Source organism: Plasmodium malariae, assembly GCF_900090045.1.
Source record: "Plasmodium malariae genome assembly, chromosome: 14".
Lineage (NCBI taxonomy): Eukaryota > Apicomplexa > Aconoidasida > Haemosporida > Plasmodiidae > Plasmodium > Plasmodium malariae.
In genome coordinates this window covers 1,611,962-1,637,283 of record NC_041788.1, presented here as the reverse complement: position 1 = coordinate 1,637,283, position 25,322 = coordinate 1,611,962, and the positions used below count along the sequence as shown (strand labels likewise).

Genomic DNA, 25,322 nt, shown 5'->3' with positions numbered 1-25,322 from the left:
ACTTCTAAATTATATATGTATATACTTTTATATTTTATGTTTTATAATTATGTAAATTTTTACGTATATAATTATATATGTTTGTACTTACAATAAAAACATATATAATTTATGAAGATATTTATACCTAAACTTGGAACGCTTTGTTTTTACAATTTATAATTTACATATTCGTTATGGGAAAAAATACGTTTTTTGGTTTAAATTATTTTTAGGTTATGTTATTTAATAAAAAACTATAAAATAAAAGATTTTGTAAAAACAAGGCAATTTTATAAATAAATTATTGGATTTTTTAGAAGTATTAGAAAAAGAAAGAAAAATGGTTGTTAAAATATGACATACTTTTTATTATATTTTGAATATTATGATGTATATATGTACATATATATACTACATATACATATACATTTTTGCACATATGTACACATGTTTACACAATGAACACTTGTTGTTAACATTGCTTTTATAATGCATTACATAGTTTCAATTTTGTTAACTTTTCTTGTGCATTTTTTAATTTTATAAAAAAATAAGATAATTTTAGCTATTTACTAATAGCATTTTAAAAAATTTTTATCAAAAAAAAAAAAAAAAACATTTAATATACATGGTTGTGTATATTAGTACATGCATGGAGAATTGTTCGGTGATACAATTTGAAATGCTTTTCTTATTATGTTTTTATTTTTTTAGTAAATTAAGACTATTTAAATTTTTTTTTTTTTTTTTTTTTTTTTTTGAAGCGAACATTTTTAATAAGTTTTTGAATGTGCCAAATTTAGGACAAGAAAAAAAAAAAAAAAAAAAAGTTAATATTTTTTGTACTTTGATTTTTTTTAAATTTGCGAATTGTTTATAATAATTAAGTGGAAAAAAAAAAAAGGAAGCAGAAGGAGAACACAATTGAAGAAGCTGAAGGGAATAAAAGAATTTTTTTATTTTTCTTTATTAGTGAAAAAAAGATGATCATTTAATGTATGCCAAAAGATTATAAGAAGAAAAAAAAGAGGAAATATATTTTTTACATATTTTAAATAAGGGGGTACCCATTTATGTGTTGAATATATATATATATATATGTATATGTTACAAAAATGAGAAAATAAAATTGATAAATGTGTTACATATATGATAAAAATAAAGAAGAAAATATACATATATAGTATGCAAAAAAAAAAAAAAAAGAACAAACAACTATTGTAATATCGTAAGTGCATAAGATATAGAAATTGAATTTCATACATGGATGAGAGAACAAAAATAGTAGATGTATGGGCAAATAATTTAGAGGAGGAATTTGAAAGAATAAGGGATGTAGTTGAAAATCATCCCTATGTTGCTATTGATACAGAATTTCCAGGTATTGTTGCAAGACCAACAGGAAATATTATAGATTATAATTATCAAACAATAAAATGTAATGTAGATTTGTTAAAAGTTATACAGTTAGGTGTAACCTTTTCTAATGGAAGAGGAGAAATGCCGAAAGTGTCGACATGGCAATTTAATTTTAAATTTGACCTTGAGAGTGATATGTATGCTCAGAATTCTATTGATTTTTTAAAATTAAGTGGAATTAATTTTGAAAAACATCAGTCATTAGGTATAGAATTATTACATTTTGGAGAAGTAATTATGTCATCAGGCTTAGTTATGAATGAAGATGTCAAATGGATCTCATTTCATGGGTGTTATGATTTTGCATATTTATTAAAAATATTAACATGTTGTGCATTACCGCATAATGAAATTGCTTTTTTCGATTTATTAAATGATTTTTTCCCATCACTTTATGATATAAAATATTTATTATTAAATCTTAATATTAAGCAATTGAGTCGAACATATTCTTTGCAAAAAATTAGTGAAATATTAAGTGTTAAAAGAATAGGAAGGCAACACCAAGCAGGTTCTGATTCCTTAGTTACATGTAAAACATTTTTTAAATTAATGGAATTATATTTTGATAATAAAATAGATGATAAAAAGTATTCAGGTATTATATACGGACTGGGCCCAACAGTTAAGAATTATAACCCGAAGTTTGAAGAGAGTTCGCATAAATCTAATGGAAATATTGGTTATGTGAAGAATAACAATCATAGCGGAAACTACGGCAGATATCATGTTCTGACCGATGGCAGTAGTGACATGAACAACGACAGTAGTAACCGAAGTAGTAACCACTGTGGTAATCGCGATATTAACATTTACTTAGAGGGGAAGAATAACTTGTTAAGCACCCAGAACAGTAACATACTAAGCAATTATATGGAGAATAAAGAGTATCCTATAACATTTAGTAAAGACGTTGTAAGAGGGCATGTTAAAAGAGACTTGTTGCACAATTTATATGAAGATATAAATGAAAATAGTTACAATAATTTTACAAGTGTAAACAATATTATGGGTTCAGGAAATAGCATTAGTGCCAACCCATACATTAATAATAATATTAATAATAATATTAATAATAATATTAATAATAATAATATTAATAATAATATTAATAATAATATTAATAATAATAATATTAATATATAATATTATAATAATAATAATAATAATAATAATAATAATTTTAATAATAATTTTAATAATAATTATAATAATAATAGCAATAGTGACAATAATAACATCCACAATTTTTGCAACGGTAAGTATTCCCCTGAGGCATTATGTTCCGGAAATAAAAATTTACTTATTCCCATGACTAGTAGTTCATTTGTAAATAACAAGATTAGCGATAATAATGTAAATAGTAATGGTATTAATAAGGGAATTTGCAATGGTAACAATAACAGTAATAACAGTAGGAATCATAATTGGGGCAATAACAGTGCAGTGGACAACGGAAATAGTAGCTGTAGCAAGAGTAAGAACAAGAGTAACAACAACAACGTGATTAACAACAACAACATGATAAACAACATTAATAATAACATGAACAACATCAAAAATAATAATTCGAGCGAGTGCATGAATCTTGTTGCAGGAAGTGCTAATAAAAACAGTACAAACAATCCTAAATTAATGAACACTATCTTTAACGATATTTCAAAGAACGCATGCAATAATTTGAGAAAGGAACTAAGCAGTGTAAGCATCGAGAATTTCAGAAATATCAATGGAGGCATTATAAGTCGTAATATGACCAATCCAAATACGAGTATGGTGAATTTAAGCAATGCCAATATTAATAGTATAAGCAGTGCGAATATTGATAGTATGAACAATTCTGTTAGCTTAAGCAACTTAAATAGTATGAATAGCATAAATAATAATATGAATTTAAGCAATATAAACAGTGTAAATGACGATTTGAATATAAATAATTTAAGTAACAATATGCACATAAATAATAGTGCTAGTATGAGCAACTTGAATATTAAAATAAATTTAAATAATAACAATAATAATAATATCAGTAATATTAGTAGTAATAATAATATCAGTAATATTAGTAGTAATAATAATAACAGTAATAATAATAATAATAACAATATGGGTCTTCCTAGCCTAAATAACAACATGAGTTTGAATAGCATGAGTATGAATAATTTAAATAATAACAATTCCTTAAACGGTTTGAACAGTAATATGAATATAAATAACATGTTTGGAGAGTTGAGGAATATTAATAGTTCTCGAAATATGAATTTAAGTAGTGTAAATTCACCGCAAGGAAGTAACAACAATACAAATACAAACAAAAATAACAACATAAATAATAGTAATAGCAATAACAGTCATAAGAACAACCTTAGTAATAGCTTCAGCAATGTGAATGAATTAAATCTTTTGCAAAAGGATAACATGAATAACTCAAACAAAGCAGATGAGAGTAAAGTAAATAAAAACAAAGGTATCATATATGAATCGAACTGTAGCATCTTGGCTCGAAATCCTGGAGTCGGAAACAATATCTATGGATCTAATATTAATTGTAGCAATTGCGGTAATGCACGTAGTAATAATAACAATAATAGCAATGATAATAACAATAGCAACGGATATGGGCATGGGAAGAATAACAACATATATTTGATTAATGTAAATTTTAGCACATATAACCTTGCAAATAATTCGAACAATTCAAATAATTCTAATCATACAAATAGTGCAAACAATCAAGTAAATAACAGTACTACTAATAATATAAACAATAATAACTATTATTACTTACAAAATAGATACAACTCCTTTGGCAATTTTTCAACCAATCTAAATCTAATAAATGATAGAAATAGTATAGAAGATTTTGAAGCAGATAAAAGTTTAGATAATATAAGTATTAGTAATAATAACAGTAGTAGTATAGGTAACAACAAAAATAATATGAACAAAAATATGATGAATAAAATGAATGCTCTTACACATACGAATTATAATAAAAATGCTATATCAAATTCCACAAATGCAAATCTTAACTTTAAAGGAAATCATAAAAATATTTTCTTACACAATGACTTATCGAGTAGTGGAATTCAAAGCATTAAGAATGCTCCAAACAGGAATGAAGTAAATAGTAATGGTATCAGTAATAATAATAATAATAGTAATGGTGGTAATATTAATAAAAGTAGCAGTAGTAGTAATAATAATAACAATAGTAATAATAATAATAATAATAATACCTGTGATAATATAAACCATTTGGTGCAAAATATGAATGCCATGAGAGAGGATAATAATTATAAAGAGGACAATAAAAATAATAATTTAAATAAAAGTGCTATTACCAATATGAACATGAAGCCTCCCCCTCCGCCACCTCCACCTCCTCCACCACCTCCTTCATGCAATTTAACTAGTGTTCTTATGAACAACAATAATTGTAATAGTGGTAATGGTAATAATGATATTACAAAAAATAATGCCTTTATGAAAAGTATGAATGTGTTTTGTACAAACAATATTAATAACATGGGTTTGGGTAATATTGGCAATATGATTAATAGTAACGAGGCAAAATTGTGCATTATGAACAATATTAATCATAATATTAATAATAATATTAATAATAATATTAATAATAATAATAGTAATATTAATAATAGTAATAATAGTAATAATAATAGTAATATTAATAATAGTAATAATAGTAATAATAATAGTAATATTAATAATAGTAATATTAATAATTATTATTCGACGAGTAATATAACAGCAAAGCACAATGCAAATTCTAATAATTGTAATTTGAACATAAACAAGTTAAATTACGTGAACATGAACAATGTAAGTTATGCAAATAGTATAATTAATAAAAATAGCGCAAATGCTGTGAATATGAATGCTTATAGTAACAACGTACCAAATAAGACCCCAGTTGAGTACAGCGATTTTAGAGTAAGTGCTAACTTTAATAGGAATAACACTAGCAATTCAAATAAAAACAGTAAAAATCATAATGCAATGAATAGTACAAATAGTGCAATTAACAATAATTCTAATGAAAAAAATCATAAAAGTAATAATAGAGATGGTATCAGCAAAAATAATAACAGTAATAGTAGTAGTGTGAACAATAATAATAACGGAACGTCTGAGATTAACAGTAGTAATAATGACACGATTAACACAATAAATGTTAAAGATAATAATAAAAATAACAATATAATGAATAAAAGTAATAGTAATGATTGCACTAAAGGTAATAACACGTTTGTGAACAGCAGTAGTAGCAACCACAATAACAGCAAGAATAATAACAACAATACCAGTAATAACAATACCAGTAATAACAGCAATAACAATAATAATAGCAATAACAATAATAATAGCAATATTAGCAATGGTAATAATAACAGTAACAACAGTAAGAATGCCGGAAAGAGTAGTAAGAACAGCAAGAATAAAAATAAAAACATTGGTGAGAGTAATAACAATAAGAAGAAGAAGAATAATAATAATGATAACACCAGTAGCAACAATGGAAGTACCAATAATTACAGTGGGAACAATAACAACAATAACTCGAATAATAACACAGTCGTGAAAAACAAGAGCAATGATAAAAATAGCGTCGATAAGATTACTAATAATAATGTAAGAAATACCAATAATTATAGTTTAAATAATCAAAGAAAAAATACTAATAGAAATTTCACAAATGTAGCCAAAGTTGAAGAAGAAAATACTAAGACTTTAAACACAAATCAACAATTAAATGATGAAAAGAAAAATAATACTATTAATGATAAATATACGCACAACAACACGCCCTTAAATAATATGAACTTTTTCAAATCAGATAATATGAAAATCTATAATAGAGTAGCAGGATACGGAAAAACTAGCACACAACAATTAACTTTGAAAAATAATTATAATAACAATTTATCTGACAATGAAAGCACGATTTATAATATTAATAGTAAAACTAGTATGAATAGCGGTATGATTAATGACATTAGCAATGATATGAATATTAACAGCAATAATTACGGAAATAATTATGTAAACAACGGGAGTAATTACACAAACAACGGGAGTAATTACACAAACAACGGGAATAATGTAGATATGAACTCGGGAGCGAACTACTCCGCAAACGTTAAGAATAACAGAAACGTGAATAACCACATTGATGCTTTACATAATAAAATAAGCAACGTTAACATAGTGAATTTGAGTAAAACAAATAGAGTTAGGAGCAGAAGTAATGGTAATAGTAATAACAGTAAGAACATGTACAGCAGTAACAATATTAACAATAATAATAATAATATAAGTAATAATAGTATCAGTAATACCAATATAAGCGAAAACATGAACATACTGGGAACAGACAACTTTATGAGCAAGAAGATTAGTAAGGAGAATATAAACATGATAAATAACTCCATAATGAACAATTTGAACGTAAATAGTTATTATGTGAATAATGATAACTCCTTTAATAAAATAAATATAAATCATTATAATGTAAATAGTTCCAAATTTTATTTTAATAATAATAATAATGAGAGTGATATTAAAATTATACCGAATGAACAGTATTATAATAACATATACGCAGAACCTTATTCTGATAAAGTAACACACAATTCTTTTAACGAAAAAAATTGTAATAATTTATCTCCTATGTATAATGAGAAAAAGGAAGATTCGAATATAAATTTTACATATAATGGAAATAATTTAGATAAAAATACTATTACAGACAATTTTGGATCATTTGAATCTTCGCAGGATAATAATATTTATAGCTATCCTAATTATGATTTTAAAAACAAAGAGCATAATATTTTTTACGATACTTGAAACGCATTTTAATGTTTGTTGGGACAGGCGCAATGAAAAAAAAAAAAAAAAAAAAAAAAAAACACAAGAATAGGAATAAGATTAAGTTTAAGGAACATAAATTTAATTACTTTCGTGAATATAGATATTATTAAATTAAAAAAAAAGGCTGAGTTAAGCCTTTTTTCCTTTTTTTTTTTTCTTTTTAATTATCAACAAATTCGTGCAAAAAAGCACAACATACCTTAGGATTATATATATTTTTTTTATGTAAAATGCGTAAATATATGCATGTGTACTTGTTAATGCTTGTAATAATGTTCATTATATATACATATATATATATATATATATATATATATATATGTTCATTTATTTATGTACATATATATATGTATGTGCGTCATCGTTCCATACCTTTGCAGATATGTGTTTAAAAAATATGCATTATTTTTTATATAATTTATTTCTTAATCCGCCTACATCCATAGATGTTAACATTCAAATATTAAAATTCATGTATATGTTGTTCTACGTATTGATATGTTTTTAGATGAAAATGCTCACAATATTATATATATTTGTATAAATGTATTTAGTTCAAAAAATATATATTTATATTAATTTCTTGGCGATGAAAAAAAGAAATATGCTTTACATAGGTACATATATACATTTACACATAAATTGTGTATATATATTATATATATGTACTCACGCATGTATGTATAAGTATAGATATATAAATTATTTGTATATGACCATGCATATAGCAATAATATATATATCTATCTATCAATTTTTTTAAGTATTAACGAAAATTTTAAAGTAGATATTGTGCATCTGTGTCTTTTTATTAATTTACATTTCATTCCATGTTAAAGTATAAAAAAATTTTTTTTTTTCTTTTTTTAAAAAAAAAAAGGATTGTATATAATTACTGCAATAATGAAATAATAATGGTTTATGGGCACTTGTACTTAACAAAATTTATTGTAATATTTCAATCTATTTTTTTTTTTTTTTTTTTTTTTTTTTAATTCTGTCTTGTTGTAAGAAATAAAAGTGCTCATTTCTTATTATTTCCTTTTTCTCCATTTTTTTCATGCATTTTTTTGTGCATACCATCTGAAACTTATTCTTTGCAAAGCTTCGATTATATACATGTGTATATATATGTATGTATAAGAAGTACAAGTAGCAAAGTCATATATATTATTACATAATTTATATGTATATAACAGCTCTTTAAGTTTTTTTTTATCTTTTTTTATGTTCATCTGTTTATAATGTTTATATTTGCTTATATATAATCTTTTTTTTTTTTTTTTTATAAATTATCCATCAAGTGTGTAATTAAAAAATTAATTTTTTTTTTTTTTTTACGAACTAGAAAATGTAACTACTATATAAAATATTGTAATATAAAAAATATAAAATAAATTTATTATAAATAATTGCTATATTACTAATTTATTGAAATAATTTAATTATTACGCAATAAGTATATAAAAAAGAACAAAAATTAATAAGTTATAAAAATTGTTGATACAAAACTAGGAAAAGAAACAACTCACTGAAAATGTAGATAAAACATAAGGAGAACGAAGTAATATCAATGTATTACAAGCGTATGTATATAAATACATTAATGTAAAAATAATGTTTTGACATTTTTATCTAATCTTGTTCAATTTCTACTGTAGTAACTTTCCAAAGTACCTTTCATTCACCAATGTATTATTAATCTGCATATAATTAGTATGTTTTTGGCTATATAAAAAAAAGAAAAATATACTTAAAAAGGAAAATTTATATTACATAAACATAAATGTATGTACGAATTATAACTTATCCTTTTTCGAGCTCATGTTTAACGCGGGAGAAATAGAAGCTGGTTTCGTTAAAACAAAGGCGTTCTTTCTAAATGTAAATAAATAAATACATATATATATATGTCTGTGTGTGTGTGTGTGTGCATATATATCTGCATACATTATTGTACTAGTAAATTTTAATAACTGTTTTTTCTTTTTAAGGATATATATACATAAAAATAAGACTTCGCAACTATTTTCCAATTTCACTCTCTTATAAACAATACTAAAACAGATAGATTATACTAATAAAAAATATAAATATATGACTTTTTTAATTAATATTTCTCTTAACATAATTTTATGGCAGAGAATTTGGTTCTCGTAGATTATTTAAAAATAAAATAAAATAACTACTTTTCAATATTAAGAAATGATAACAGCACTATAACAGCAAATCGTACTTAAAAAGGAAATAGTAATAAAAATAATGAAACTACTAAATAAAACGTATATGATAATTTATTACAACAAACTAACGAAGTTGTAAAACTTTGAAAATTTCATAATTATAGAATGTCTTAGTTATTCTTTTGTAATCTAAGAAAAATTTAACTTCTATTTCGATCATATATTATGTATATAATGTAAACATATATTGGGGTATACGACACATATGCCTAATTTGTACATACATATATATATATATATAAGTAAAATATTCTGCGGAAAAAAAATGATATCTTATAGATTGATAATAATGCATTGCGATTAGGATAATTTAATTAACCCTTTTTATTGTAAAAATAATTTTTTAATCAAAGGTCATGTAACGTATTTCTTACTTTGCATTGTAAATTTGGCTTACACAAATTATTAATTCAAAAAAAAAAAAAAAAAAAATATATATAATATATATATATATTTGTATTTTTCTTAATATTCATTTATCCTTATTACAGGAATAAAAACTTAGTGAAAAATCAAAAGAAAAAAAAGCAACTTTTTATTTTTTTTATATAAAACAGAATAAAAAAATAAGAAAAATAAAGTAAATACGAACAAAAAAAAAAAAAAAAAAAATGAATTAACTGCTTGTACAACATTCTGTATGAAGAGAAGATTTTTCTTCATTATTTTATACTAAAATGATAAAAAAAATATATATAATTCCACATGAAAAAAAAGCAATAAAATATATATATTCACACAGTATTTTTTGTAATGTTAAACATTCTTTTAGAATAAATTTAAAGAATAAAATTAGAGAAAAATCAGGAGAGCAGAAAGAAACACATAAAAATATGCATTAAAAATAAAAAAATATATTTTTAGGAAAATTTTAAGATAAAAAAAAAATATACTTTTACCCCTATTCAATTGCTTCATTTGTTAATGAACGAACATATTCTTATTTTCATACAAATAAAACAGATAATTTAAACCTAATGAATTTATAATACTTATAAGTAAGAAGTGTATAAAATTTTGAAGACCTTATTATATAGTATTTAGAGCACTTTAACTAAACGAAAATTTCCAGTTGAGAAACACATTGTTATATATGTACTCATAATTACATACATATTTATACATACTTTTGTGTATGTATGTGTGTGTATGTGTGTATGTGTGTATGTGTGTATGTGTGTATGTATGTATGGGTGTGTATGTACAGATAGATACATAGATAGACTGATAAACCTGTTTTTTTGTGGCCCCCTTTAAAATAATACAATATCACAGCTTATAATAGATGATCCTATTCTGATAGATTATAACTTTTTTATTATACAAGTAATTTTATTAGAAGAATGTTTTAAAAAATCGCTAATTTTAAAGTTCTTCTGTATAAGAAAATACGTAGATTTCTTCTATATGCATAAATTGTTCATCGGTATTGAATTTTTTTTTCTTTTTTAAGGTGAATATATATATAAATATATGTATGTGTGTATATGTGCGCATATATACACACGCATGATTACACATCGAATGCAAATATAACATTGTTCCTTTTACATTTATATACATACATATATATATATTATATGTATATATAAACGCAGTATGAATGAAAATGACAAGCTGAAGAAAATTTTAGACGAAAAAGAAGCCGTAGAGGCAAATGAAGAGGAGGACTCCTTTATTGAAAATGATGTTAAGGAATTTGAAAATATTTCAAAAAAAAATTTCGAAATATTAAAATTTTTGAATAAAGAAGAATTGATATTATTAATTGATAAACTTAATAATGAAGATAAACTTAGCAAAATTATAGATGAAGAAATAAAACAAGACACTCTTGATATTCTCAAAAATGTTAGACCCAAAAAAAAAAAAAAAAAAAAAAATCATTAAAATGTTGAATGAATACAAATAAGATATCACTTAAGTGTATATATATATATATATATATATATGTGTGTGTGTTTTTGTGTGTAAGTATTTATGTTTACACATTTGCATTTTCTTCGTCTAAATGTATAAACATAGTGATTTGCATTAGGAAACCTATTTAATATTATGCATTATATTTTTTTAAATATACTGGGATGTACATTTTATCAAAACAGTTGCAAGTTTACATTGTAAATTCTCGCATATACTTATGGATGTACATCACCTTAGCTAATATGGAGTAAAATATTTATTACTACTTTTTTTCCCCATATTACATATGTTCAGTACGAAAATGAGCAATATGAAACTATAAAATTAGATGAAATATACAAAGGAGATGAAGAGGAAGGAAAAGAAGAGGAACAGGAAGAAAATAATTATATTAAACTGTGTAAGTTTATTCCTTTAAGGCTGACCTATGAAGAACGATTATATTTACGATTACTTGAAAGTACATTAGAAGTAAGTGAATACACAGACAAGATAGATATATATCATAGTGGTAACAAGAGTAAGAAAATAATAAAAGAAATAAAAACATTATGTTCTATATTATCAGGATTAGTTATAGCTAACAACTATGAAAATGGACAGAAATTAATTCGTGATAGAGATTTTTTAAGAAATAGTAACTTTTTTAGTTTTGTTTTTGAAATAGGAAGAAGATATAAAATACTAAATCCTGACAGAATGAGAAGTAGTTATGGAAAATTAATGTATTTTTTAATGGATACAAGAAGAGAAGATATTTATGATTTGTTATCATTTAATTGTGTGGCACCGATAAAAACTGTGTATGATTTGTTAAAAGATAAAAAAAACGGATTCGATGTATTGAATGATAATTTAATTAAAATAGCTACAATGGAAATAGATGAAAAAGGAAGCAGAAGTGAAATACAGAAACAGATTAAACAAAAGGAAGAAGCCATAAAATACTTATCAAGAAAATATTCCAATAATAATAAAAATAATAATAAAAAAAATTTATTTAGAATAAATATACCCATATTTAATAAGCAGAATTCAGAAACAGATGATACAAATAGTTTAGAAGAACCGCAATATTTGTCATCAGAAGAAATAGAAAGATGTTTATACAGTTTATGTGATTACAACACACATATCAAAATGTTCTGTGAACCATGTGAAATTATGATTGAATATTTAAAAAATTATTATGATCCTCATGAAAAGAATTCTCCTTATTCCTTATCTATAGAGTCAGGAAAACAAGGAAGTAGATTAACGCATTCACATAACAGGCAATATATGTATGTTTTACAAACATTATATTTATGGAAGGAAATAGGAGAACATATGTTTTTTTTATGGACGCGTGCAGAAAGTGATATGCTTGATTTTAAAAATCCTTACAGGTTAATGGATACAGGGCAAGGATTAAATAGAATGCAGAGTGGTCATAAAGTTTTAAGTGTTATGAAACAAATTCTGCACAATGTTCAGAAAAAATTAGGTGGATGGGTAGGCTCCAGTATGATTCACATGGGGGATACCAACATCCCCAACACTTTCATGTTCATCGATAAGTACACGCAGGTAAGTTAAAGAGAAAACGGAAAGAAGTGCAAAGTGGCATGTGGCACGAACCAAATGAGAAACAAAAATAAACAAATGAGAAATAAAAATAGAAAAATGAAAAATAAAAATAGACAAATGAGAAACAATAATAGACAATGAGAGAAACAAAAATAGACAAATGAAAAAGAAAAATTGAGAGAATAAAAAAGTAAAAGAGCGATACTCTACTCCGCCACTTCTGTCCTTCCACATACGACATGACTATATATGTACATGTAAAAATGCCCCATGTACATAAAAAAATTAAAAAGACAAAAAATAATGATATATTCTGTGTAAACACTTATTTTTTTCTTCTTAAATTCTTAAGGTTCCAAGAATACTCACACCTATTGTGTTGTGCTTACAAAAAATTGATGAGCTATATAATTCTACGCCCTCAATGAAAAATTATATTATGAGTGAATTTAATGGAGCCCATAACTTAAAGTAGGGAAAAAATAAGCATTCAGAGAGATAAAAATATAGATAAAAACACAAATAGATAAAAAAAAGAAGTATAAGAAAAAACAAACATATAAGGAACAAACAATTATACAAATAGACAATTATACAAATAGACAATTATACAAATAAACAAATATGTAAAAATAGATATAAAAATGTGCTATTTATATTCACCGAAAAATAACACTAATACATTACATTACAGTGTTCATGTTACACTGATATATGCAACAACACATATTAATTTATCATTTTTTCACATTTTTTCATATTTTTTCATTTTTTTCTTTATTTTAAAAGAATGATGATAACATGCGATTTCTTTCGTCACGGTTTTGATGGGAGTGGTGGTGATAATTTTAATGAAGCTGGAAGTTGCATAGATGGCAGATTAACATCTGCTTGGAACTGGTGTTCCAAAATTGAGAAGAAGAAATATTTTCCTATATTTTTATTAACCGGTTTTGTTGGCTTTGATGGATCTTTTTAAAATGGGTAGAAAAGAGGAAAAAAAAAAAAAAAAAAAAAACAGGAAAACAAAGAAGGGAAAAAGGAAAAATAAATCAATTTCCTGCGTTTACAGGTGCTTAAAGTTCTAATTTTGTGTACTTAAGCCTTTTTTGTCATACGGGTGTACATATATGTGTATATATACATATACATAATGTTTGATATAGAATACCATCGCTTTTTGCACCTGTGTTATTTGTGTGCTCCATTCCAAAATAACTGCCATGGACATATATATGGACGTTTATATGTATACATGTATACTTGCGTATATATGTACACTTACGTTTTTCTTTTATGTTTACTTTTAATGAAAGCAATAATTGTGTATGCATTTATGAAAATTTTCTATTGTTTTATACATATCCATCTTTATTAAAATTTAGCCTTTATTTTATTTATTTTATTTTTTTTTATTTTTATTATTTTATTGTTTTTAAAAAATGATAATTGAAATATTTTAAAAAATAAAAAAAAAATTAAAAAAATTAATAAAATAAAATGAAATAAAATATAATAGAATATAATAGTTTATGAATTTTTATTTAACCAAATGGTGGAAAAAAGAAAAAAAAAATACAACAAATTTAAGAATACAACAGGTTACCTCAAGTATTCCATATGTATCTATTATGCGCTAATATGTATTATATAAATGAGGTTGGCTTTTAAATAATTGAAGCATGGTAGAAAAAAATATGTATGCATATATATATAAATAAATAAATAAAAAGGCTTTTTCCTCCTTTAAAATTTCAATTTTTATTTAATTAAAGTTTTTTATTCCTGATAGCATACTTACTCGAATAAAGTACTTTTCTTGAAAAAGTATCCTATTATCATATATATTTACATATATTTATTTATTCATGTAGCGCTGTGACTTTACAGTTTTTTCTCTATAAAAATATCTTTATTATTCTTTGACATTATGACATATTAAAGAATTTATAAATATTAATGGTAAAAAAATAAAAAAATAATATAAAGTGTTATTGTAGAATAGAATTAAGCACTGGAAGGTCTATGTGATATTCTGAAAAGAGCTTTTTCAGCTGTAGTTTTTATAGTTGTAGTTGGAGCGTTTCTGTTTAGCAACTCATTAGCGGTGATAAAATACTTGATATATAAATATATATGTATATGTTTTAATTTTGCATAAGAAAATTTTCACATACGAACCCTTGAGGAGAAAAATCTATGTTTTGGTAAACGTACATACTGGCAAAGGTACATACTGGCATAGGCACATACTGGCATAAGCACATACCGGCATAGGCACATACCGGCATAGGCACATACCGGCATAGGCACATATTGTCACACCCATATACAGCCCAGCGTCGCGCAGGAAAATGAAAAAATGGAGGCACAGAACGAGGAGCTAAAAGAAACATATAAAACAATTGAAAAGATTATTGAGGGAGCTGGTGATGAAATAATAATTAAAGCTAAAGAAAACTTTGAAAATGATACAAGCGCTTATAGTTTATGTGATAATTACAAAAGTAGAAGAACTAAAAATGTTGTAATACATATGTTTAATAAAAATATTAACATATTGTATTATAAAGAAGGATATAGAAATATTATATTTATTAACTTCTTAAGGTTATGCCAATTAAATAATTTGGATGTAAAACAATATCATGACCTATTTTTAAAATATGATATTTTTTCCTCAATTGTAGATAAGGAAAAATATGTAAATATTTTTTTAAAACCAATTATAAATAACGACAAATTGCTGTGGGATGTTAATATAGAAGATTTCGCACTGTATAATTTGCCATCATATAGCTTAAGTAATGGAAACCAGGAGAACAATGATCTTAGTATATATGACGAGAATAATAGAAATGGCTTTCTTTTGGAAGAGGAATTAAAAGTAAAACTCAACGATCTTGTAGAAAATTCTTCTGATAGTGACATATCCCCTTTTATTGAAGAGGAAAATTCTATTTCATCTTTTTATTCAGATAGTTCTGAATCGTTAAGGGATGACCATACTGTTGTTAATCAAAATATAGAATGGGCAAAGGAAGATAATAAAGAAGAGATTAAATCATTAGGAACATATTTAGAAAATAGCAATTCTACTAGTACTATAAGGGACTTATCAACTCATTCAGAAGATAAAATAAATAATAGGAAAGATAACACCCTACTTTTGGATGCCGCTTCATACAGTGGTCATCAAGAGGACATAATAACGAATAAAAATTTTGCTGTCATAACAAATAAAAGAAGTGTGAATAAAATTCAAAATATTCAAAAAGATATTTTTCTAAAATTGAGTAATATTAATTTAAACTCTTTAATAGATACAATTGTAGCTCAGAGCAAAAACAATAAAAACAATAGACCCATTAATACGGGAACAATGATGAAAAATTTGGACGAGATGTTAATAGAAAAATTTGTGAATACGTTCGAAAAGGAACATGAGCAGCTAAACAATTTACACAAAAAAATATATAGCATGGAACAAGTTATTAAATATTTGATGAGTGAAATTGCAAAAATTGATATGGGCAAAAAAAAAGGAAATGGAAAAAAAGTGTCGCATACCAGCATCCAAGATAGCAAAGAAGTGAATCAAGAAGCAGAAATAAAAGAAACACAGGAAGCAGAAGTTACAGCAGATATATCAGACTCATCTGATGCATCTCGTGAAGAAGAGGTAAGACGGAAGAGGGGAGGTCACTCCACGTGCAGTGAAACTAAGAAAGAGATAAAAAAACAAATTAACTCTAAAATCAACAAAAGAGGCGCGTTAACAGATTTGGACAAAACTTATTTCGACAGTTATAACTACACCGAAATACACAGAACTATGATTTTAGATAGGAGTAGAACGAATTGCTATTATGAATTTATAAATAAGAATAAACAATTATTTGAAAATAAAATAGTGTTAGATATAGGGTGTGGATCCTCTATAATTTCTTTATTCTGTTCTGACTATGCTAAGGTTGTTGTAGGAATTGATAATGCGGAAAAAATATTAAGCAAAGCAAAAAAGATAGTAGAAAAAAATGAGGCAAAGAATATTTATTTATTTCAAGGTAAATTAGAAGATAATGATATATATATAGATGAAAAGGAAAAGATATATTATGTAAGCAAAAAGGATGACATAGAACATTTTCAAAAAATTCATAATATTGCACAACTGAAAATTTTAAAATTTGATATTATTATATCCGAATGGATGGGTTATTTTTTATTTTATGAATGTATGATAAATACTATTTTATATGCTAGAGATATCTATTTAAAAGAAGATGGATATATATTTCCAAATAAAATATACCTCTATGTAGCAGGATATAATGACTTAGAATATTTAAATGAAAATCTTTTAGTATGGGATAAACCCATGTACAATAAAGACTTGTCTGATTTAAAGCCTATTTGTGAGGAATTTATGAAAAATGCAAAAATTATAAATCTTGATAAGAATAAAATATCAACTGAAATAGTAAATTATGCAATTATTAATATGTATACGTATAATAAAACAGAAAATTTGTATATAAATACCAATTTTGATATTCCCATATATAAAGATAAGATTGTAACTAGCTTGTGTTTTTATTTTGACTGTGTTTTTGAAACATCTACATTTAAGCAAAATGTTTTAAACGAATACAATGAGCATTGTATTTACCTTTTGAATGATACAAACGATAACATTTTAACAACAAGTGTGTTCAGTGCAAAAACACATTGGAAGCAGGTACTTTTACATTTATATTGTTCTAATTACAATATTGCCAAAATTTCATCTGTGAATAGCGAGAAGACAAATTATTTAAGTGGTACTATTTACATATCACAGGCAAATAATACTTCAAGAAATGTGGATGTTCTATTGCAAATAAAAAAAAACAAGCTCATAAATGTGAACGAAGAATGGACATGTTATTACACAATAGAATGATGATGGCGTGGTTTCATAGAATATTGATGATCTGATGTGCATCTGTTCCAACATTATGATATTACGACTAAGAAAAAGGAACGCAGACAAAAAATACACTAAAAAAGCGACAAATAAAATACAAAGATGCGATAAAAAAGTAATAAGAAAGCGTGGGGAAAACGCTATATGTCTTCGTTATACATGTTATACGCATTGGGAAACCCCCCCTTTGATGCATGAAATTAAACAAGTGAAATAAGTATACCGTGCGTATATGAACGCGTGCATAAGGATTTAATATATATGCAAACATATTTATATAAACAAAATTCTTAAGTCATTACTTTCCCGCATTTTATTACATTGCATTTTTTTCACAAACGAATCGATCGAATTTTTGCTATTAAAATTGTCGCACACATTTTTTTTCCCACCTCTTCCTCCTCTCTCTTCTTTTTCCTTCTGTTTTTTCCTTTCTTTTCTTATTTTTCCTTTAAACAAGGTTAAATATTTGTTAAATTTTAAAACGGTATTTTTTCTACTTAAAGTTTATAGGAATAACAAAATTGTGGTGAACTAAAAAAAAATGGACAACATATTTATAAAGTGCTCATAATACTATTAATTCTTAATAATATAATTACATATAAATTAATGATGAAGGCTGCATACTTTATTTGGCATATTATTTATATACATAAATCTACATATCTTTTCATATATACATATATATATATATATATATATAGACGCAATACATCAAAAAAAAAAAAAAAAAAAAAAAAAATGTATTATTATAGAAAAATAAAAGCTTTTTTTTTTTTTTTTTTTTTTTTAAATTAAAAAAAAAAAAAAAAGAGAGAACACATTTTAAAAGTTAAAAAATATACACTAAAATAAAGTGTAATTAAAGAATAAAAATTAAAGAATACGGAATAAAGATTAAGGATTTTGTATATAATATGGCATTATCAAATATAAATAAATAATGCTACATAACGAAAATTAATAGAGAATGTAGTTTAGAGAACATGGAGTAAATACCTTGGAATAATAAACAAAGAATTAACAATCAAAAAAAAAAAAAATTCAAAAAGATATTAAATCAAAATTTCTATTTTCTCCTAATATTTCCTTTGTTATTTTCCTATTATTTGCTTTTTCCTGTTTCTTTATACGTATCCTTTGTCTGCATTTTTGTATATTCGCCTATTTCCTTTTTTTTTTTTTTTCTTTTTCTTCTTCTGATTTTTTTTACTCTTTGTATGTCCTCTTTTTTCCCCTCCTCTTTAATCCTCTCTCTCTGAGCAAATAAATGCGCCCACATTTATTTTACTTTGAACAAATAAAAGAACACAGTAAAATGAGTCATGAATTTGTGCATAATATTATCAATACGTGGTTTAACCGTGTTAAATGTTTTTCCATAAAAGAATTCTTTCAAAAAAACATCATCATTATAATTTATTTTTGAGTCATATTTTAACAAATAATAGAAGTAGTTCCATTTAATAGTTTGTGGTGTATTAAATGTTCTTATTTTATTTATGCTTTCATACCTTTTTTTTATGTTATAGACATATGAAAAATTGTCAAAAAAATATACAAATGAATCGTACGGTTCATCATTACCCCGTATACTATACACATCTCTAAAAAAGCCATTTTTCATAATATTTCTAATAGCCCTCAAATAAACATCATTCACACTTTTTATAATTAACTTATTTAAAAAAACAGGTAATGTCACTTGTGTACAGAAAATCATATCATGGTTATGTGCGTCTTTAAATTTTTCTCTTCCTTTTAAATCTTCAGTATTACCTTCTTTATCATCATCCTTAAAAAAAAAATTATCAATGTCTGAGGTATCTAATACTTTAAAACAAGCATTAATTGTAAAGTTGGCTATATCTTCATTTTTGTTATGAAAAACGGCAGCTAACGAATCATTACTTAATGATAATATGTCTGATACTTCCATACCCTTTTCTATAGCTTCTCTCATCTCTGTCATCCTCTTTTTTTCTTTATCATGTAAACCTGATACAATTGTATCTAATGATTTATGAAAAAATTTTTTAAGAAGAATTGAGTTTTCACAAAGTTTCAAATGACTATACTTCTCATGTGAACAATCGATAAGACCTCTTACAGAAAAAATTCCTTTTGAGTTATAATTTTTTTTTATATGAAAATATGCTTGTTGATCATAATTACAATACTTGGATATATAAGAAAGTTCAATTTCTTCATTTATACCAAACAGACAAGAATTGACTTCACTCAAGTTATTTAAGTGATCTTCAATATGTTCATGCATTGCATTTCTAATTATAAATTCTATGAAATGTACGCAATTATAAGATTCATTATATGCTCTTATAGATTCAAAAGCTTCCTTCAAAAACATAGATCTTTTTATATGTAAATAAATACCATGATGTTTCACATAAGATGTAGCTGTACTATTATTACTCGTACTACTACTACTATCATCACTATCATCATCACTACTATCTTCAATTAAATAAGATTCAAAAGTACTAAAATCCACTACATTTTCATTATTTTCCAAATCTCCTTCGTTACTACATCTAGTATTTTCAATATTATACATACGTTGTATCTTGTTTTTAATATCTTTAAATGTTTTGTTCTCTTTTATAAACACATCCATTTCCTTTAGTTTAAGTTTTAAGCCTTTTATATAACGTTTTTGAAGCTTTTTAAAAGCTCTTTGACTAATGAGAAAATTATCATCTGTAATATTAAAATATGAATTATTCTGACTATAATTTCTTAAAAAATTCGTAAATACACCTAAATATTCATATACTAAACCTTCTTGATAATCAAGTTCAGTAGTGCTTAGTAAAGGAAAAATGACATCTTTTTTTCTTTGTTTTCTTAAAATAACATTAGAAAGTGGAAGAGAAAAACTTCTAAGAGTTCTATATAAACTTCTATAAATATCTGCTGAGTTTGTTTTAGTAAAAATAAAAAATTTCACATAATGTGTTGTCAAAAATACATTAAAAAGATTCTTCATCATATTCATATTTAGATTATCTGAGTAAACAAAAACATCTTGGATAAAATTTTCGCAGTTAAGATAATTTTGATTGCCGGAATAAGTTAGCCAGTTATAGAAAACTAATGGGTCCGAATCAGAAATAATTTCTATATTATTTGTTACAACATTATTATTACTAAATCCGGTTATTGCTATATGTCTATATATGTCAAAAGAATATAAAAGCAAATTTGTTCTACCTGTTCCTAATATAGAATGAGATGAGTAAATAGTATTTTCTTGCATATATGGTACTACATAATGTTTTAAAAATGGGTTCTTATATACATATCTATTTGGAATGAATGGTTGTGGTTTTTGCTCATAATTTACTATTTCATTAATATATGATACAAACTGTTCTATATATTTATGCTTAATATTTGAACAAACATCACATTTTTTTAAATATTCAAAAAAAGGATAATTATTTGAAACATTTATATCAGATAAATAAACCGGAATACTATATGTTCGGTGAAAATATTCATTTCTAAAATTTAAAAGATAATAACTTAATGATCTCATATGAAATGACGAATGTAACCCTAAACTACTGTGCATGCTTATAAGTTCATCATTATCTAAATCAGAATAATAACTAACAGATTTAAAAAAGGATATTAAAGAACCCTCATCATTTGTGTAATCATAATTTATCTTTTCATTTACTGCTAATAAGCACAATAATTGTGGATTAACAACATGTATCAATTCTTGTGCATCTCTAGTTTTAAACATTTTAGATCTAAAGGATGAAGGTAAAGTTCTAAACAAAAATTTGTACCTCATAAATTTTTGATGACCTACTTTAATATCTTCCATATTTGATACAAAACCAATTAACGGAGGACCTGTTGCAGTTATACCTAATAAATTAAATTTTTTATTTAATATATAAAAATGTAATCTTTTGACAAATCTGTTTATCTGATTCTCCTTCCCTTTCCTGTAACTCGGTTGTTCATTTTCTTCATCATTTTTCTCAATAGGATTTTTCAAAATATCATCTGAAGTGGTATTATCACCATCATTATAATTAGTAGAGTTGTACATACTGTTAAAATCTTCTTTGAAAACATCATATTTTACATTATAATCATCAAATATATCATCAAAATACACTGTTTCCTTTTTATTTGTTATTTTTCTTTGAAACGATTTATATAAATAATTTTTACATGTTTTAAAATATGGATCTTTTCTAATTTGTATATGACTTCTATCCGTAAGAATGTTAATATCTTTTAAAGATAACTTAAAATTGTCATCTAAAATGGATAAAACTTCTCTTTCATATGTTGAATTAATAAATGATGTATCTAAAATTTTCCATATGTCTTTATGTGATGTAAGTATTAATCTAACTATATTTGCACCAAAACAATGCGAATGAATAAAAACATCATAATTATAACAAGTATCATCTTCTAGCATGTTTTTAAATGTTAAAGATAATCTATTTGCAAGAATATATGCAAAGTTAACATGTGTATATACACCTTCTGTACCTATAAAGTTTGCAAGACTAACAAATGGTGTATACAAAATATATTTGCTATATTTTTTTTTTAACATGGCTTCATGTTTCATTATATTTGCTGGAGCACTCCATATTCTATAATCAACTGCACTTCTTGAATTAGGTCTTCCATGAACTAATATATTTATAGCACAATTAAATTGTTTCTTTTGAAATTTTTTGTTATTTTTCAAACTATTATATCTTTGTATTTTATATTCATTGTATTCCTTTGTTTCATATATGTAGTATTCGTCTATACACCTTATAAAATCCCCTTTAAAATTTGGGTGTAACAGATCAATAAATGGATTCGTCTCTAATGGATACAGTTTCCATTTTTCGTCAAGATCGTAATCATCACTTTCGCTCTGTGTGGTACAATTATCAAGAAAAAAAAAAAAAAAATTAAAAATAAATTAGAAACACATTAAAACATATCGTTACGAGCTATATGTGCAGAATTGCGCATATTACTGCTAAAAACAGGAAATTATTGCTCTTTGGAAAAAACACTTATCAATAAGTAATGGAAATAACATATGAAAAAATATGTACATAAACATATACACATATGCACATATATATATATATATATATATATTAATACAAGCACGCATCGACATAATTGTACGCGATTTTAACTCTTCCTTATTATTACATTAGAACTAATAAATAAAACACGTTTCACATGCACACACATCAAAATAAATATTAGTTTGCTTGTTTGCTTGCTTATTTTTTGTTTCTTTTTTTATCTTTTATTCATTTTTTTTTTTTTACTCTTGCGTTAACGCACACATAAAATATTTAAAATATGTACACATAATATCACATGTTACATAGTGTACACTCATAATACAAATAAAAATAAATATTATTATTACTATTACTACTAATATTACTACTAATATTACTACTAATGTTACTACTAATGTTACTACTAATATTACTACTAATATTACTATTACTGTTACTATTACTATTTTATTATTATTTTTTTTTTCATAGAGCTTTTAATACTTACATTATCATTCGGACTTTTTCCTTCATTTTCGTTACCAGTTACATATTTACCATAATTAATAAGCAACAACAAAAATATTATGACATGATTCATTATTTTTTTTTTAAATAACGTAATAAATGTTGGATATAAATAATTAGTAAAATACTATTTCATTAATGCATAAAAAAAAAAAAAATTACTAAAATATAAGTCTATAAATATATATATATATATATATATATACATGCACAATACATATATATATTGCAACAATGTCAATAAAATAACAGAAGTATTATTATGTTCTATATATTTTACATAAAATTCTATAACACAAATATTTAAGAAGGTATAAAATACTAAGTGAAACAAAATTTTAATTAAAGTATATAAAACATTTTAACAAAATGGTACACCTAAACAAATATATATACAACAAAAATGAGCATAACAGAAATATATAATAATTTTATCTAAATGTACTTTAAACAGAAATATATAACACCATATAATTACTATATATGTATGCCTTTACAATAGAAACGTTTACAACGCCTTATTATTAACTTCGTAAAATAAATATGTCATACATATATTTTACTTATAATACGATAAAATGCAATAATTTAAAGCTTAAGGTGATAATTTGGATTTATACAAAAAAAAAAATAATTAATTAAATAAATATAAATAAAATAATAAAATAAAATAATAAAATGAAGTTCTAAATATAACTGTTTTGAAATTTGTATATTATTTTTATTTTTATTATTATTATTATTAAAATTTATATATTCAAAAAAGGAAAATGTAAAAAAAAAAAAAAAGCATATAATAATTTAATCTAAAAAAATATTGTAGATATTTAAAAAACAAATAAACATATATCTTTATGAGGTGTTTTTCAAAAAATAATAACACTGTTTTATATACATTTTATTCATATACATAATATATATATATATATATATATATATATATATATATAAAACAATAGTAATAAAAAATATTATTATGTACGCGTAAAAACATATTTATGGAGTAAACTACTATTTTTAACATTAATGAAAGAGTAATTTTTTCTTTTACAAAATTTTCTTTTTTTTCATGTATTTAGAACACAAATCCGATTACCTTTATTAATATCCAAAAATTATATATATATAAAAAAAAATTTTACAAAATATTAAATTAAAAAAAAAAAAAGTATTAAAAAATTTTAATATTGTGATGTAAAAATATCATAATTGATATATACTATGTATATATATATATATATATGTATATTATATAATGCATTATATATACATTATTTATGTAGTATAATAATATAAATATGTAATAAAACCAAAGGTATAGCCACTTTTTACTAAAACAATTAATTTCATCCATATACAAATTTTGTTCTCTATTAAATAAAAAAAAAAAAAGGCGGGAATAAAATTTGCATGTTTTTTTTTTCCCGAATATAATCCAAAAAAAAAAAAAAAAAAATATATTAAAAAACAATATTTTATTAAAGAAAAAACAAAATTTTATAAAAAAAAAATAAGATTTAAATAAAAAAAGGATTTTTTTTTTTTTTTTTTTTTTTGTTTTCCTGCGTGCTTTTGCATTCCATTTAAACAACAGCAACAAATGCTAAATGGAAAAAATAAAACATGAAAAAAGTTTTAAGCATTGGTAAAATTAAAAAAAAAAAAAAAAGTTAATACAAAAACGTACGTATTAAATAAAAATAAATTAACAGTAACAAG

At 23.9% G+C, this 25,322-nt stretch overlaps 3 protein-coding genes and 1 pseudogene across 3 annotated transcripts, besides 1 other annotated feature; 3 read left to right on the top strand and 1 right to left on the bottom strand.

Moving 5' to 3' along the window:
- The first annotated feature begins 1,245 nt into the window (after positions 1-1,245).
- On the top strand, positions 1,246-7,272 carry CAF1 (annotated as a pseudogene).
- Positions 1,246-7,272: a sequence feature (CCR4-associated factor 1, putative).
- Positions 7,273-11,138: 3,866 nt separating this feature from the next.
- Positions 11,139-14,010, top strand: PmUG01_14044900 (conserved protein, unknown function; the record flags this gene model as incomplete). Its single annotated transcript, XM_029008014.1, has 4 exons — positions 11,139-11,390; positions 11,757-13,031; positions 13,384-13,502; positions 13,821-14,010. The coding sequence occupies 4 exons, from the start codon at positions 11,139-11,141 to the stop codon at positions 14,008-14,010; spliced, it is 1,836 nt and encodes a 611-aa protein (XP_028864346.1).
- Positions 14,011-15,393: 1,383 nt separating this feature from the next.
- On the top strand, positions 15,394-17,976 carry CARM1 (histone-arginine methyltransferase CARM1, putative; the record flags this gene model as incomplete). The annotated part of the gene is made up of 1 exon (XM_029008013.1): positions 15,394-17,976. The coding sequence occupies one exon, from the start codon at positions 15,394-15,396 to the stop codon at positions 17,974-17,976; it is 2,583 nt and encodes an 860-aa protein (XP_028864345.1).
- Positions 17,977-19,285: 1,309 nt separating this feature from the next.
- PmUG01_14044700 (conserved Plasmodium protein, unknown function) lies at positions 19,286-23,676 on the bottom strand (the record flags this gene model as incomplete). Its single annotated transcript, XM_029008012.1, has 2 exons — positions 19,286-22,927; positions 23,584-23,676. The coding sequence occupies 2 exons, from the start codon at positions 23,674-23,676 to the stop codon at positions 19,286-19,288; spliced, it is 3,735 nt and encodes a 1,244-aa protein (XP_028864344.1).
- Between the last annotated feature and the right edge of the window lie 1,646 nt (positions 23,677-25,322).